This window comes from Lissotriton vulgaris, chromosome 6 (genome assembly GCF_964263255.1).
Source record: "Lissotriton vulgaris chromosome 6, aLisVul1.2, whole genome shotgun sequence".
Taxonomy (NCBI): domain Eukaryota; kingdom Metazoa; phylum Chordata; class Amphibia; order Caudata; family Salamandridae; genus Lissotriton; species Lissotriton vulgaris.
In genome coordinates, this window is record NC_141694.1 from 1,713,506,022 (window position 1) to 1,713,519,992 (window position 13,971).

At 47.3% G+C, this 13,971-nt stretch overlaps 1 protein-coding gene across 1 annotated transcript in view; it reads left to right on the plus strand.

The window, feature by feature from the left end:
- Positions 1-13,971, plus strand: part of IARS2 (isoleucyl-tRNA synthetase 2, mitochondrial) — a 628,540-nt gene that overhangs the window by 210,144 nt on the left and 404,425 nt on the right. Inside the window, exons 4-7 of the mRNA XM_086927919.1 lie at positions 2,511-2,659; positions 2,745-2,794; positions 2,894-3,003; positions 3,104-3,191. Coding sequence (XP_086784045.1) covers positions 2,511-2,659; positions 2,745-2,794; positions 2,894-3,003; positions 3,104-3,191 — 397 coding nt within the window. The remainder of the gene's footprint in view (positions 1-2,510; positions 2,660-2,744; positions 2,795-2,893; positions 3,004-3,103; positions 3,192-13,971) is intronic.

The window sequence follows — 13,971 nt, forward strand, 5'->3', positions numbered from 1 at the left end:
AGAGTACAGTTCGATTGCAATAAGCTATACGTGCTAATAATGAGAAGGCGATGGAAGCAGCAAAGGCGTGGAAAGTCCTAGTGATAGCATTACAACTACCAGAAACTGACTCGGATGTGGGCCCTGCTGGGAAGCTCCAGAGGGTTCCCCTTGATCGATAAAGGGGCTGAGATGATAATAAGGGCCTAGCCTTGTGGTGAGTGCATGGGATGGTGTGGGACGGATAAAGAGAGACCGGTTTTATCCCACAAAGTATCCCGTAACGAGATTTGAAAGCACTGGCAAACGTGCTAGACAATGCCATTGAAAGGCTGAACACACCAGAGGCAGAGGTAAGGGGGAGGGAGTTTGATTGCAATGGTTTGTTGGTAATTTTATGGCTTACATTGCTAAACAGTTAGCGTAAAAAGGCTAAAAATGTGATCCTATTATTGCAGGTATGCGTGCATTCAGCTTTCCGCTATGACGTGAATTATAGTGTATTAGATTGTATAGAAGGAGTGGCTTGTCATGGGCACCTATTGGGACACAGGGACTGATGATGTAATGTAAGGGACAAATGTTAAGCATTGAGAAACGATTGTAATGTGTGGATTTATAAAACCATAAAAAAGATAAAAATAATTTTTTTTAAAATAACTACTCAGGAGACTGGTACCTGACCAATGTTGGCAGTGCCATGTTGCCTGGATTCTGCTGGTAAAGATTAACTTTGCCTTGGCATGACAGGACGTTGGAATATAGGGACTGTATATAGGGACTCTACAGCATCAGTATCTGTTGGCCCAAATCCTGGCTAGCTCACAGTGCCTCACCTGAACTCCTAGCCTTTCCAGAGTAGCAGGTAATTTTGGCAACCTAGATCATGACCTCTAGTCCTCCAGGGAAATGTGGATCATCACCTTTCGTCTCACCCTCATGCATGCCTTTGGTAAACAAAAGAAATACATGAAGAAAGTTTACAATACATTTATTGAAACTGTCATAGTCTATTATGAAGCAAATGTACTGAGATCACTAGGCAGATTAAACTAAAAAAAAGTCATTGACATTACTATCGAGGCTGTATAAATTTAACCTCTCCACCATGACAAATTATGAATCTGTCTAGACCTACTCTTACTGTGTGATGTATAAATGATCTCTAGGATTGGCAACAGACTCCATACATAATGTATGTAGTTAGGTGGACAGTATCATGAGTGTAAACTGAGTTTACGCAATACTGCATCTCGGGCTCTGGCGGCGTTCTTTCCAGGACCGGTCTCACTGACGGAATTCTCCTCTCTGATCCCAAGGTGACGTGATACAGTGTATATGATAAGAACCACTGTTTTGGAAAGCTGCAGCTGTGCTACTATGCTATGTCTAAAATATTAGGAAGCTGTTTCTGACCGGGCAAAGAAATCATAACACCATGTTATGTATTCTAGGCAGCCTTGGATAAAATGTGCAGACTGAATCCAGAGAAGAATCACTGAATAACAAACGACATGTAAAGAGTATTCCTACAATAATATCACAAAAACAAATGTGTTAAGTGTGGTTGTGCAAAGTAATGTCCGTCTATAACATCTAAAACGCAAAACTAAGAGAACCAAAGTGCGCCCAAAAGGGAAATCACTACAGTGACTGCCTCTGCTTGTTGAAGGGAAACAAACAAAAAATCCAGCACTCTGGTGCAGGTGGCAGAAGACTACGGCAGGAACCGAGTAAAAGAGAGTGACTACAACAAACGAGCCCAATGAGGCTGCAGCTTACACGCCAGAGAGTACCTGCTTGCCCGAGTCACCCCGGTGGACCGCCAGGCAGGTACTACAGCCATTATAGGTTAGTGGAGGCTGTGCTCTATGGTATTATGAAAGCCACAATATCTTCGAGTTCTGCTCAGCATTGGTGATCTAGTAACACACGCATTACCCACGGGTCTAACAATAGGAAGCTATTATGCAACAGGGGTGCATAACAAGTGAGTGTTGCCTTTTGCTAAATGGCTTCACCCTACTAAATGGGCTTCAGATATCTTGGCTTAGAGTGGCATATTTTTTTTAATCTTAGTTCTGCCATAGGCAACGAATGAATAAACACCAAATTAAACTTGAAAGATAGGTTGAATATAATAATTGGACAGACTGATCCATTCTTGTTTTTCTTTTGAGTAAAGCTAATGAAAATATTGTAGTCATTTCAAAGCGTTTTTAGAGAACAAATTAAATGTGCTCTATGTGATGTATTTGCTGTGTTAAAGAATGAGCGGGTACAAAAAATAATATCATGGGAGAACAAGGGATACCTTTCCGATGTGTATTATTTTTGCCGTATTCATTTAAGCATATAATGATTTCAAGAAGTTGGGAAAAAGTGAGACCAGTGCATCACAAAAGATGGAAATACTATCTTGTTAAATAAATCTGTAATGCCAACTGCTACAGCAAATTGTATCTTATAGTGATCTTTTGTTGTCTTATTCAATTTCTCATTCTTTCGATTAATTTATTCTTTATTTTCAGCAAAAGATTTTGCAGAAAGAGCAATTGAGAAGCAGAAATCCGCATTTATCCGATGGGGGGTGATGGCAGACTGGAATAATTGCTATTACACCTATGACAAGAAGTATGAATCCAAACAGTTGACTGTTTTCTACAAGATGCACGAGAAGGTATATTAGTTAGGTTGCTGCTGTCTGCTGAGTTTATTGAAAGTTTCAGATTCTTGACCTTGATGTAGTGTTCTCTGTCTCTTAGGGTTACATATATCAGGACTACAAGCCTGTTTTTTGGTCCCCTTCAGCCAGGTGAGGTACTATTCTTTTAGATGAAATAAAGACAGTGAAGAAATAGAGCCTTTAGATTGAGGATTTAGAGCTGTAATATTGCTACTCATTTGTTTCCAGGACAGCCTTGGCTGAAGCAGAGCTTGAATATAATCAGCAGCACTCCAGTCGCGCCGTGTACACCAAATTCAGCTTGATGAAGTCTCCTCCAAAACTAGCCCCTTTAACAGGTATTGCCCAGGTTTTTAAGATGTACTCTTACCCAAAATGTAATTTAGTTTATTTTGCCTTCTGATGTGGGGTTTTCTGTTGTTTTCATCCACATTACAGATGCATCATCCACTAGTGTGCTAGTATGGACAACCCAGCCGTGGACCATTCCTGCAAATCAGGCTGTTTGCTACATGCCTGATTTTGAGTATGTTGTTTTCTGTACTTGGCATGCTGTAAATAGATTTATAACGATTCATGTGTTGGGATGTAGATTTACATTGGTTGAGGCTTACTTTATGAAAATATTATATCTTAATATTTCCTTCAAAGATGAAATTCATATATGTTCTTTATATTGTCGTTACTATTTACTTTTGAGATTTTGTTCATGGAAACAATGTGCATGAATTTGGCTTGAACAGTAGAATTGGCTTGCAAGCTTCCCGATGACCGGAACCACCCCAGCAATAAAATATTTTCAGCCCTGGTCATCATTGCAGGGTCCAAAAGTGCCATAATTCTATTGAACTGCAAATGTAATGCACGTGTGCACATAGAAAGGTAATATTATGATGAAGAGTGTTAAAAATCTCTTTATAAATTACACTACTACCTAGTGCGTGATTACCAAATTTGGATTTACCATCTCTGGAAAGGTAAAAGTTTGTCAACCAATATCTTAAATTCTTAATTGCACTTTCAGCATCGCACTGGATAAATGGATTGTAAAAACGAAAGACTCATTAGTTCTTGTTGATAGAGCAGTATGAGTTAAGATAATACAATTGTTTTTTCAAGTTTTTTAGCAACACTTTAATCATTTGAATATAAACAAAATAGAGTCACATAAAGCGAGCCCACTCAGGGGATCCCCATGCTGTTAGTATTGGTAGCTCCAATTAACCCATCCTCCCCCTGACTTCATGCTTCTGCAGTGTACAGTCCATAGTATACCCACCACTACCCCCACATCTTCTGATGTTTTTTAGGACAACCTTGAGCTGAATAAATTGGTTCCTTCAGTTTAGTGGCATTGTCCATGCTCTACCTCCACTCCCTCAGGGAAGTAGCATTTATTGACCTCCAGTATTTTGCAGTGTCCCTTTTAGTAATCGTTGTGCCCCAGCCCAGCAAAAGTCAGTCACCCCTTGCGCCTCCCAACTTATCTACCAGGTTGAGCAGCACAACTCTGGGTGATGCCTACAGCGTTTGGGCCTGGACCGTAGAATGGCTCTTGGATATGGATAGCCAATATGACTGGATAGTTGGGCAACCCCATAACATGTAGTGGAAGTCCCCCACCTCTCCATGACATCTGGTGTAGGTCGGGTCCAGAAGTGTATTGGTGGGGCGTGTAATTGTACAATGCAGGTATTTCAGTTGGAAATGAGCAACCAGGCTGAAATTGATAAGGTTCGGGGCACCATACCGGTCTCCATCCAGTCTGCCTTCTCTATCAGTCCCTACCGTCCCTCCTACTGCTCCTGGAGGGTCTCCAAAGTGTAGGGGGAAACCCAGGGCTTTGTAAATGTGGGAAATGCCACTCTTGTTCTTTGGGCCCATGATCAGCCTTGCCTTCCAGAGGGTTATATTCTGGGGGGTCGGGTCAGCCCCTCCTGATGTCCGGAGATAGCGTGCCAGAGTTGGAGATAACAGAAAAGTTGTGATTTGTGTATAGAGAACTCTGGTTGAAGGTCCTGGAAGGATGTCATATGGTCAACCTCTGAAATGTAGCTCAGGCGTGATATGCCAATATTGTCCCATCCCTGGAATTTTTTGAGGCGCACTGTCTGCCTCAGCTATATGCCCACCCATAGAGAAGTCTCCAGCGTCACCCTTTTGTCTCATCCCATCCATCTCAAGGTAGCCCGCAAGGCCCAGAAGACCACTCTGGTGATCTCCGGGAGCAGCTTGGGAACGGTGTGTCATACAACATACCCATGAGGTTATTAAAGCCTGGTAGTGACATCTCGATCTTACGTGAGGGGTCTGCCCAACCCCCACATACCCAGTCATTCACCACAATAGTATGCGCTGCCCAGTAGTAGAGACGGGTGTTGGCAATGGCCAGACCCCCCTCAAAGGTCAAACGGGCACAGTTATTAACAGCAATCCTGGGGGGGTTTGTCGTCCCAAAGAAATATCCCACCTTGAGCAGTTATAGTAGTGAACCAGTGGTTAGGACTGGAAAAGGGGACATTCTGAAGTACACAAAGGAGCTGTGGTAGGACCATCATTTTAAATAGGGCCACCCTCCCCATGTCATTGAGCGGAGGTGTAATAAATCTGTCTAGGTGTGCTTGGTCTTACAGGTGAGGGGGCGGCGGTTAAGGCACTATGCAAGGTCCAGCTCCCTTGTCATATAGATCCCCAAATAGCGAAAACTCTGTCTCTGGATCAGTAGGACATCCCGGTCCCCCTCCCACCACTTCGACAGTGTGAGGTCTGCAAGTTAGGGGGCTATGTTTCCTGTATGGTTCGAGGCCTCACTGAGTAGAAGGCTTCGTAGTAGCCTGCAAAGGCAACAGACATAACGGAGACGGTCTCGGCCCGTATGCCGTCTGGGTTGCTGATACGGGGATCCATCCTCAAAGCCAACTCCCAAGTGGCTAGCCAGTGTAATAGCTTACCCGATTCGTCAGCCCCCTAGTACACCCTTGCGGCGGAGGCCTTCCAACTACTGGATTCATCCAAACATAGTTGGCTCAGGTCGGTCCTTTCTATGGCCAGATACCGGCTCAGTAGCTCCGGCAGATTGTCCCCATTGTGGCTTTCCAGTTTTAGAACTGAGATTTCCAACTGTGCTGTACGTGAAAGTGTTTCTCAGGCCTGGCCCCTCATTCGAGAAGAACGGTCCCCCACTAAGTGGCTTTACAAGTCTTCTATAATATCCTTTTCCTTGGCTGGTGTTAAGGAAAGCTTCTGAGTCTGCTTTCAGAGCCGGTGTTAGTTGTCTGTCAGTAAGGAATCAAGCATTGAGTCACCATACTTGTCTTTCCCACTGCCCCGGTGTCTCACACCTGAAGGGTGACTGGTGCATTGTCTGATATGCCCCTGGGGAGCATCTAAGACCCTCTCATGTTTGGAAAATCTTCTGCAGGAAAAGGTCTATGTAATAGAGGGAGCCATGCGCCACCTATAAGTGTTTTTACTCCTATGCCGTGGGGTTTCAGATATCATAGAGTGCCAGGCTTAAGGTTCATCCTGCCAGTCCCCTGCCCTACCTCTCTTCCACAAGAACCTAGGGAGAGCAAGAATAAGTGGCTGTTATCTTGGCCATCCTAGCTCCGCCCAAGATGATACAAATGTTATGTTTATTAATTTGTCGAATGAAACCTACCAGCATCACTTTGGTTTTCCAAGAACAGCGTTTGAGTCAGTATTGCATATACACTCTAAAGCATTAGATGCCGAGTATCTGGACTGGTGAGATCTTTGGATGTATTTGCCTTTTATTGGCATAATATGGTAAAACATAGAAACATCCTAGTAAGTGCTATGTATTAGGAATGATCATGAAAATTAAGAATGAACTGCAACGACTAATCTGTGGCCAACTGAGTCTCCTGAGATCAGGTCATCCGTGCTAATGTTTGACTTGAGGCCTCGGCCACTCTTTGTTTGATGCATCCATATTTACACCTGAAAACCAAGACATTTTTATACATCCAATTATATGATGAGAACTAAGGAGGGAAACCTATATTTGGAGAGGGTTTTAGAAGGGCTCAAATATTAGGTAATGGTTCCCCTTTTATAAAGAGCCTTGGAAGGATAGTTGTATAACTCGCAAAGAAGCATACATTTTGCTGGCAGACAAGGCCTTCCAGACTCATTTAGTACCCCGGTCTCCTGCCTTCTGCAAAACCATAGACAACTTCTTTTAGCCATGTGGCTATATAACTCCTTTAGTAAAAAAAAGATGGTCTGTGGAATAAAGTTTAAGTTGTGCAATGAAGGAGACAAATACGGTTTATATTCTTAACATATTGTTCTTGGAGCTATTGTTTCATTAATGTTGAAGGCCTTAGGGATCAGCTTGAGTTTCTAAAAATGATACTATGATTCAGGTTGTTTCCTGTGAGAGTACTCTCTTGTAGTCCCAAGACAACAGTATTGTTACTGTTGCCCATAGGGAGCTCTTTGTGTAAGCGTGTTTCTTGCAGGTGTTCCAGCTTGGCTTCATAGTGCTGGGTGGTGTTACCCGTAGCATGAACCAGTGCCCAGGGTATTAGACATGTGGTTGGGTTTACATAGTTAAAAATACTAAATATCGAAGGAAAGAAAAAGGCTAAAGAGATGCTGATAAACTGAAAAAAACTTTAGGATATAAAAAGCAATTGAAATGTGATTATTGTTAGGGAAGGGGTTAAGGTTAACTTCAGGGCAAGGTGTGCCTTGGTCTAGGGTATGGACTAGGTTTACAGTTGACCGAAGGGTCGAGGTTAGGGTTATCAATAGTGTTAGGGATGTGCTTAGGTTAATGCTGATGGAGTGAGTTGGGTTTAGGGATAAGAATGGGGTACATTTAAGGGTGGTCAGTATATTTAATTGTACAGAAGTATGGGATAATTGATGGTGTTAGCACTAGTGTGAGTACCTGCAAAACTAAATTTATTACAAGAGAAATTGAAAAACTTTCAAAACGTTTGCTCTCGAACGACTTGGTATTTCAATAGACTGCATATTTTTCAAACTTTTATTTCCTACTTTTTTATTCAAACTTTTAGACTGTCTTACTTTAAATGTTGAACTTTGAACATAGATTTAGTAGCCAGATTTACAACTTCTTGATTCTGCTGGGACGGAAACAATATTCATACCATTTACTCCCACACCTTATCCCCCTTCTGTCAGTCCCTGTTTGGTATGGCATGGTACAAGCTACTGTACATCAACTGTGGTGGTTGGGGTTGTTTGTCTCTGATGTCACAGGGTCCATCTCTACTGTGGCTGTGTAAACAGTGCCAACTCCTTCAGCCATTGTCTCTAAGTGGTAGGGATGGCAAGCAGACACATGGAGGTAGAGGGGGTGCTCAAGCTCAGAACTCAACAGTCACACAGCAGCACAGTAACCGATTCCCAAAATCAGTGCTGTCCTTTTGAAAAGAAAAGTACTGCATTATATAGCACGATTAAATACTTTAGAAGTAATAATGAGCGTTGAATATTTAGTGAATTGGGTGCTGGACTAATTGCACTCCGATCTACTTTACCTCCCCCTGCAGGCTCCCACCTCACAGGTTTCCTCCCCTTTCTCTGGTCTTGGTGGAACTCCCCTTGTTGTAGGAATCTCTATCATAGCATGAGTACAGGCTCAGATGCAGAATACCCCCACTAGTCGGCTCAGTGTGTTCAGTTTACCACAGTTCTGAAGTCTCTGGATTCTCACCACGGTGCACATCCAGGAAGCAGATGCCATAGTCCGCAGTCATCCTCTCTCTCACTTCTGGTAGGGGGTGCATGCTTCGGTTCAGACACTGTCCCCTTCTCCTGCAGTAAAGTCGCACCCATGGGTGGCCACAGGAGCCGACATTGAATCTCTTCTGGATTGCAGATCAGTTAACTTTGAGCCATAGTGGGGAAACATCGGTTACATTGCGGTGTTCACACCGCAATACCTTTACCTTGTGGAGAAGTGTGGCTCACTGGTTAGAAGCGGCAGACCCTGATGCAGAGGTCTGACCCGGGACCAGGGTTCAATTCCCGACGCGGCAGGGTCTTTTTTTTTTCCCAAGAAACCTTTATTAACATCAAAGTCAGCGTCGTTACAAATGCAATGGCAAGCATACATTGCGCGGCTACCCGGAGCTCAATAATTCCTCAAGCAAAGATGTTACACAGCCATGGTAACCGGCATCCCGGGGGCCCGGCGGCAATATGTAATGGACCCAGCCCAGCTTTATCGATATTAGCTCCCCCACGAAGGCAGCACTCATCGCAGCACGACAACTGAGCACTCATTGATAACAACTCGAGTGGAAGGTCTCCTGTGGTGTAAGGTCAATAGTAGAACAAGAACTTCTAGAACCCCCCCCCCCGAACCCCAACCCCAAACTCTACCCTCCCACCATTGTGTGTCCCGTGGAATGTCATGTTAGTCGAAGCTAGAATAAACGTGGTGTGTGAATACCATGTCCCGTACTACCCCTTATCCCTTACCCCCAAGTGCCTAACCCTTTGAAGACTCTCCCTGCTAAACCCTCTCATGCAAGTAACTACTTATTGGTCCCAGCGCCCCCCCCCCCCCCCCCGTGATCCTCCTCACCCTCCATCCCATAGTGGAATCCCCCGACTGTCCAGCCCCTTACTCCGAGACTTGGTCCTGAAGATCCACCACCTCAGACGTGTCAGAACTACCTTCCTCCCCCTTCCGCAAATATTCTTTATAGAGGTCCCAGAAGTTTTTCGGTCTGCTCCTAGGTGGCATCAATTCACTGTACAACTCGGTTTGAGTACAGCAGAACCGCAGGTCCCTCTTCCATCTCGCCACGGTGGGCAGCGGCCCGCGCATCCAGCAGGATGCCACTACTCTCCTGGCGATCAATAACGCCATATCGGCCAGTCGGCGAAGTGCTGGCGGGAGTGGCTTAGAAAAGCCTAGCAAGGCCAGTGCCGGTGTCCTGGGAAGCGTTTTGTCTAGTATCTGATCAAGCTCCGCAAACACCTCCTTCCAGAATGCTTGCACGCCGGGGCAGAGCCACGCCATGTGGAAAAAATCGGCGACCAGAGTGCGACAGCGCTCACATTCCGCCGAGGGTCGCAGGCCATAGCGATGCAGTCGCTCGGGGTGTAGTACACCCTTTGGAGAAACTTAAAATGCACCAGCCTGTGCCTGCCATTAAGTGAAATCTTACGGGTGCTGGAGCAGCAGTATCTCCACATGCCATCATCTATGGGCGATTGTAGATCCTCCTGCCATGCCTCTCGGGCTTTAGATTGTATTAATCTCTGGTGTGTTACGCCTAACTTGTTGACAGACGAGAGTAGCTTTGCCGGAGATTTAGTTTTAATAATATAGGACAGCTCTGGGATCTCCTCGGGTTCCTCCATCGCCAGGCCCATCACCTCCCGATAAGCCGAGCGCAATCTGTGGAATTGAAATTGTTGAAGCAGTGTGGGGCTCGCAGTCTGCAGAGCTAGCTGACCCCAACTTTTAAGTGTGCCCTCCGCGAATAGATCCTCCATCCTCTCCAGGCCCAAAGAGCGAAGGGATTCTACCACGCCCCTCTCTCTTAGGGGGCCCAACCATAGCGCCCATTCGATCGGCATCAGGGGTGAGTATAATCTGTCGCAGTCACGGGCGCGCACCAGTGCATGCCATGGGTGGTTAGTCGCCTTAAGGGAGTCAAGACTCCCGACCGATCGATCCAGTGGAAGGCATATCGTCGCTGGAAGAGGAAGCGGCTCCGCAAACAGTCTCTCCAGGAGCAAGTGCGGAGTACGCGCGTCTCCGTGAACCCAAGAATGCAAGTGGGTTGCCTGCGCAACACGGTAGTAACGTTCCATGTCCGGGGCACCCAGGCCCCCCATTTCGCAGGGGAGAATCGGTGTCGCCCACCGTATTCTGGGCTGTTTGCCTGCCCATGCCAGTCGAATGAGAACCTGCGTGAGCTGATTAAAGAAAGCTCTCGAGAGCACAACCGGTAGGTTCGTAAATAAAAACAGAAACCGGGGAAGGACCACCATCTTCATAATAGCAATCCTGCCCAGTAGGGACAGCGGGAGCCTACACCAAGCGTCTACATCCTCAACTAGTTTAGCGAAGGCCACGCCGTAGTTATCGCGGACAAGGATTTCCGGGTCAGTGTGCAGTTGAATGCCCAGGTATCGTACCGAGTCCGTCGTCCACTTTAGGGGGTACTCCATAGTGAAGGGCTGCGTCACAGGAGTGAGGGGGAATGCGATGGATTTGTCCCAATTCACTCGCAGACCTGAGAGTGAGCCAAAGCGGACCACCTCTCTGAGGACCGATGTCAGGTTAGACTCCGGGTCTCGAACATACAGCAATGTGTCATCTGCGTACGTAGATATACCTATCTTATAGCAGGGGAAGCTGATCCCCTCTAAACTGTGGTACTCCCTGATGGCACAAGCCAGTGGCTCCGCAACCAGCGCATAAAGAAGCGGCGATAGGGGGCAGCCTTGCCGCGTCCCTCTACTGATATGTATCGGAGCCGACACTCTATCCCCCAGTTTTAGTCTGGCCAACGGACGATGATACAGGGCGCCGACCCTTTGCAGAAATGGTTCACCCAGGCCCAACTTCCGAAGCACACGGACCATGAACGGCCATTCGACGGAGTCGAACGCCTTTTCCATATCTAGGAAAATCGCCAGCGCGCTATTCTCCTGCCGCACGTGCTGCATGGTGCCCAGAACCGTGCGTATATTGTATGTCAGATTTCTACACGGGACGAACCCCGACTGTTCAGGTGCCACCAGTTCCGGGACTAGGAGAGCCAGTCGGTTGGCCAGTACCTTCGCGTATATTTTAGCATCTACGTTAAGCAGACTAAGGGGCCTATATGAACTGCACATATTCAGCGGCTTCCCCGGTTTCGGGATGGTGACAAGCAATGCCTCCCGCATGGTGAGAGGCATTTCCCCATCTTCACAGATCTCATCGAAGAGAGTGACCAAGTGGGGGAGTAGAATTCCTGTGTAGGCTTTGTAGAAGCCCACCGTGAGCCCGTCAGAACCCGGCGCACTACCCGCTCTCATGCCTGCCAAGGCTTCTAGGATTTCGTCCTCATGAAAGGGGGCCATAAGGAACTCCCTATCGGAATTCCTCAAAAACGGCATATCTTAATGCTCTAGATAGTCATCCATGGCATCCTCTGCACCTAGAGATTTGGATCGATAGAGGTCTGCGTAATATTGACAAAAGGTCGTTAGTATCTGCTCCTCATCCGTGACCACGTCACCCTCAGGGGTGGTCAGTTCGTCCACGACCAAAGGTTTGCGTGAACCCCTTACCATACGGGCCAGAAGGGCGCCCGGCCTATCCCCTTCTCCATAGACACGGGCCGTAGCATATTTCCCCATATAGAGGACCTCCCTGTCTGCCAACTCCTGGTACTCGGATAACAAAGGGGTGAGCGCCGAGTCAATGTCAGGACCAGGGTCTCTGAGCTGTTTATTCTCCAAGTCCGCCAGTTTGGCCTCCATCGTGGTTAACTCTCGCCTAATAGTGCGCAGCACACTGGAGTGCTTGGACATAGCCATGCCTCTAATAAAAACCTTAAACGACTCCCAGACCGTGGAAAAGTGATCCACTGAGCCCAGATTCGTGGCAAAGAATCCCTCGATATCCTCCGCCAGTTCGCCCCTAAACACCTCATCTAACAGGGCAAAGGGAGGGAACCTCCAGGTAAATGCTGGGATACCCCTCCTGGCCGTGGTGATATGTATCATTACAGGAGAGTGGTCAGAGAGGGTGCGTGGCAGCACCTCGTACTTGCCAATACTCCGCTGGACCGAAGACGTCGCCAACCAGTAGTCTATACGAGTGTGGACATTGTGGAAGGCCGAGTAGTGTGTGAAGCCACCGAGTGTGGGGTGCTTCTCCCTCCAGACATCGACCAGGTCAAGTTTGAGTAATTCAGTTCTCATATAGGCAGCAGAAGCCACCGGCCTCCGGACAGGGCCTGAGGAGCGGTCTTTCTCAGGGTCAAAAACAAAGTTAAAATCACCCCCCCACAACATCCCCGGTTGTGTATGCTTCCTACATAGTGCGGACAGGGCTGCATAGAAGTCAGAATTGTCATAATTAGGGCCGTAAACATTAACAATCAGAAGGTCTAGTCCCTTACCTACACACCTGGCTAAGACATACCTCCCCTCTGTGTCCATTGCCACCGGGACCAATTTCAGTTGCGAGGACGGGTTAACCCAGGTCAGTACCCCCCGGGAGTGTGTTGTGAAGCCAGACGCCACTATGTGTCCCGCCAACCCTCGTGTCTGTAACATCCTACTATGGATAGGCAAATGAGTTTCCTGTAAAAGGGCTAGGTCAACCCTATGACGGTGCAGGTAACCAAGGACCTTCCTCAACTTGCGGTGATCATTCAGGCCCCGTACCTTCCATGTCATCATTTTGATAGTGTGCGGGGTGTGTGTGGGATCAGTCAGGGCGGCATTCGACATTGCAATCGTAACTGTTCCATCGTTGTTCTAAAGAGAGCATGAGCAGTACCTCCCAGAGCAGGGGCAACCACCAGGAGCACCCGATAAGCAGCGAAACACAGCATTACACATTGCCCCTCCTTGGGCCACAGACACCACAATCCATAAGCATCCCCACAACCTTGAGCACACAAAAACCCTCCCCTTTCACCACCCTTAGTCAACATGCACAACAGTCCCAACAGGTGAACCTGAGAACAGCCTCCCACCCACCCACAGCCGACCATCCCCAACCCGGTCAGACAGGACCCATCCCCACCCATTATCCCCCCCCTAGTTCGACAATGAACTCTACAGAACCCCAAATAGCCCCCGAAGGAGCCAAAAGCCAGAAGCGCAGGGGCAGAGGAGTCTAGCCAGCTAACGGCTCAGCAAGGAGACCAAAGTTTGGAACCTTTCGCTCGCTCCCATCCCGCCCCCCGCCCAGTAGTAGTTATCCCTGCCAGCCTTAGTCTTCACAGTCAGGTAATGTCAGATCCTTATGAGGAGGGGCCTACCTCGAGGCTGCCCTCGGCAAGTTGAGCGTCTCTCCACCCATTTCACAGCACAAACAAACCCTTCCGGTAAAAACCAGATAGATCTCACCCAAACTTATGTCTCGACTGGCCCACACCGACTGTGTCGCAGCCCTAGCGCTGCCCAGCGCCATCAGTTCAGCAACATTTCCCACGCTTCCGGCTACTCCTGTTCTTCCAAGTGAGACGAGGCACCCACGTCCTCCCGTTGGTTCCTCTGGCTATTGCGGTTGTCCCTCTCCCATTCTTTTAAGGATTTTTTAAGTTCCGCAGGGTCGGTGA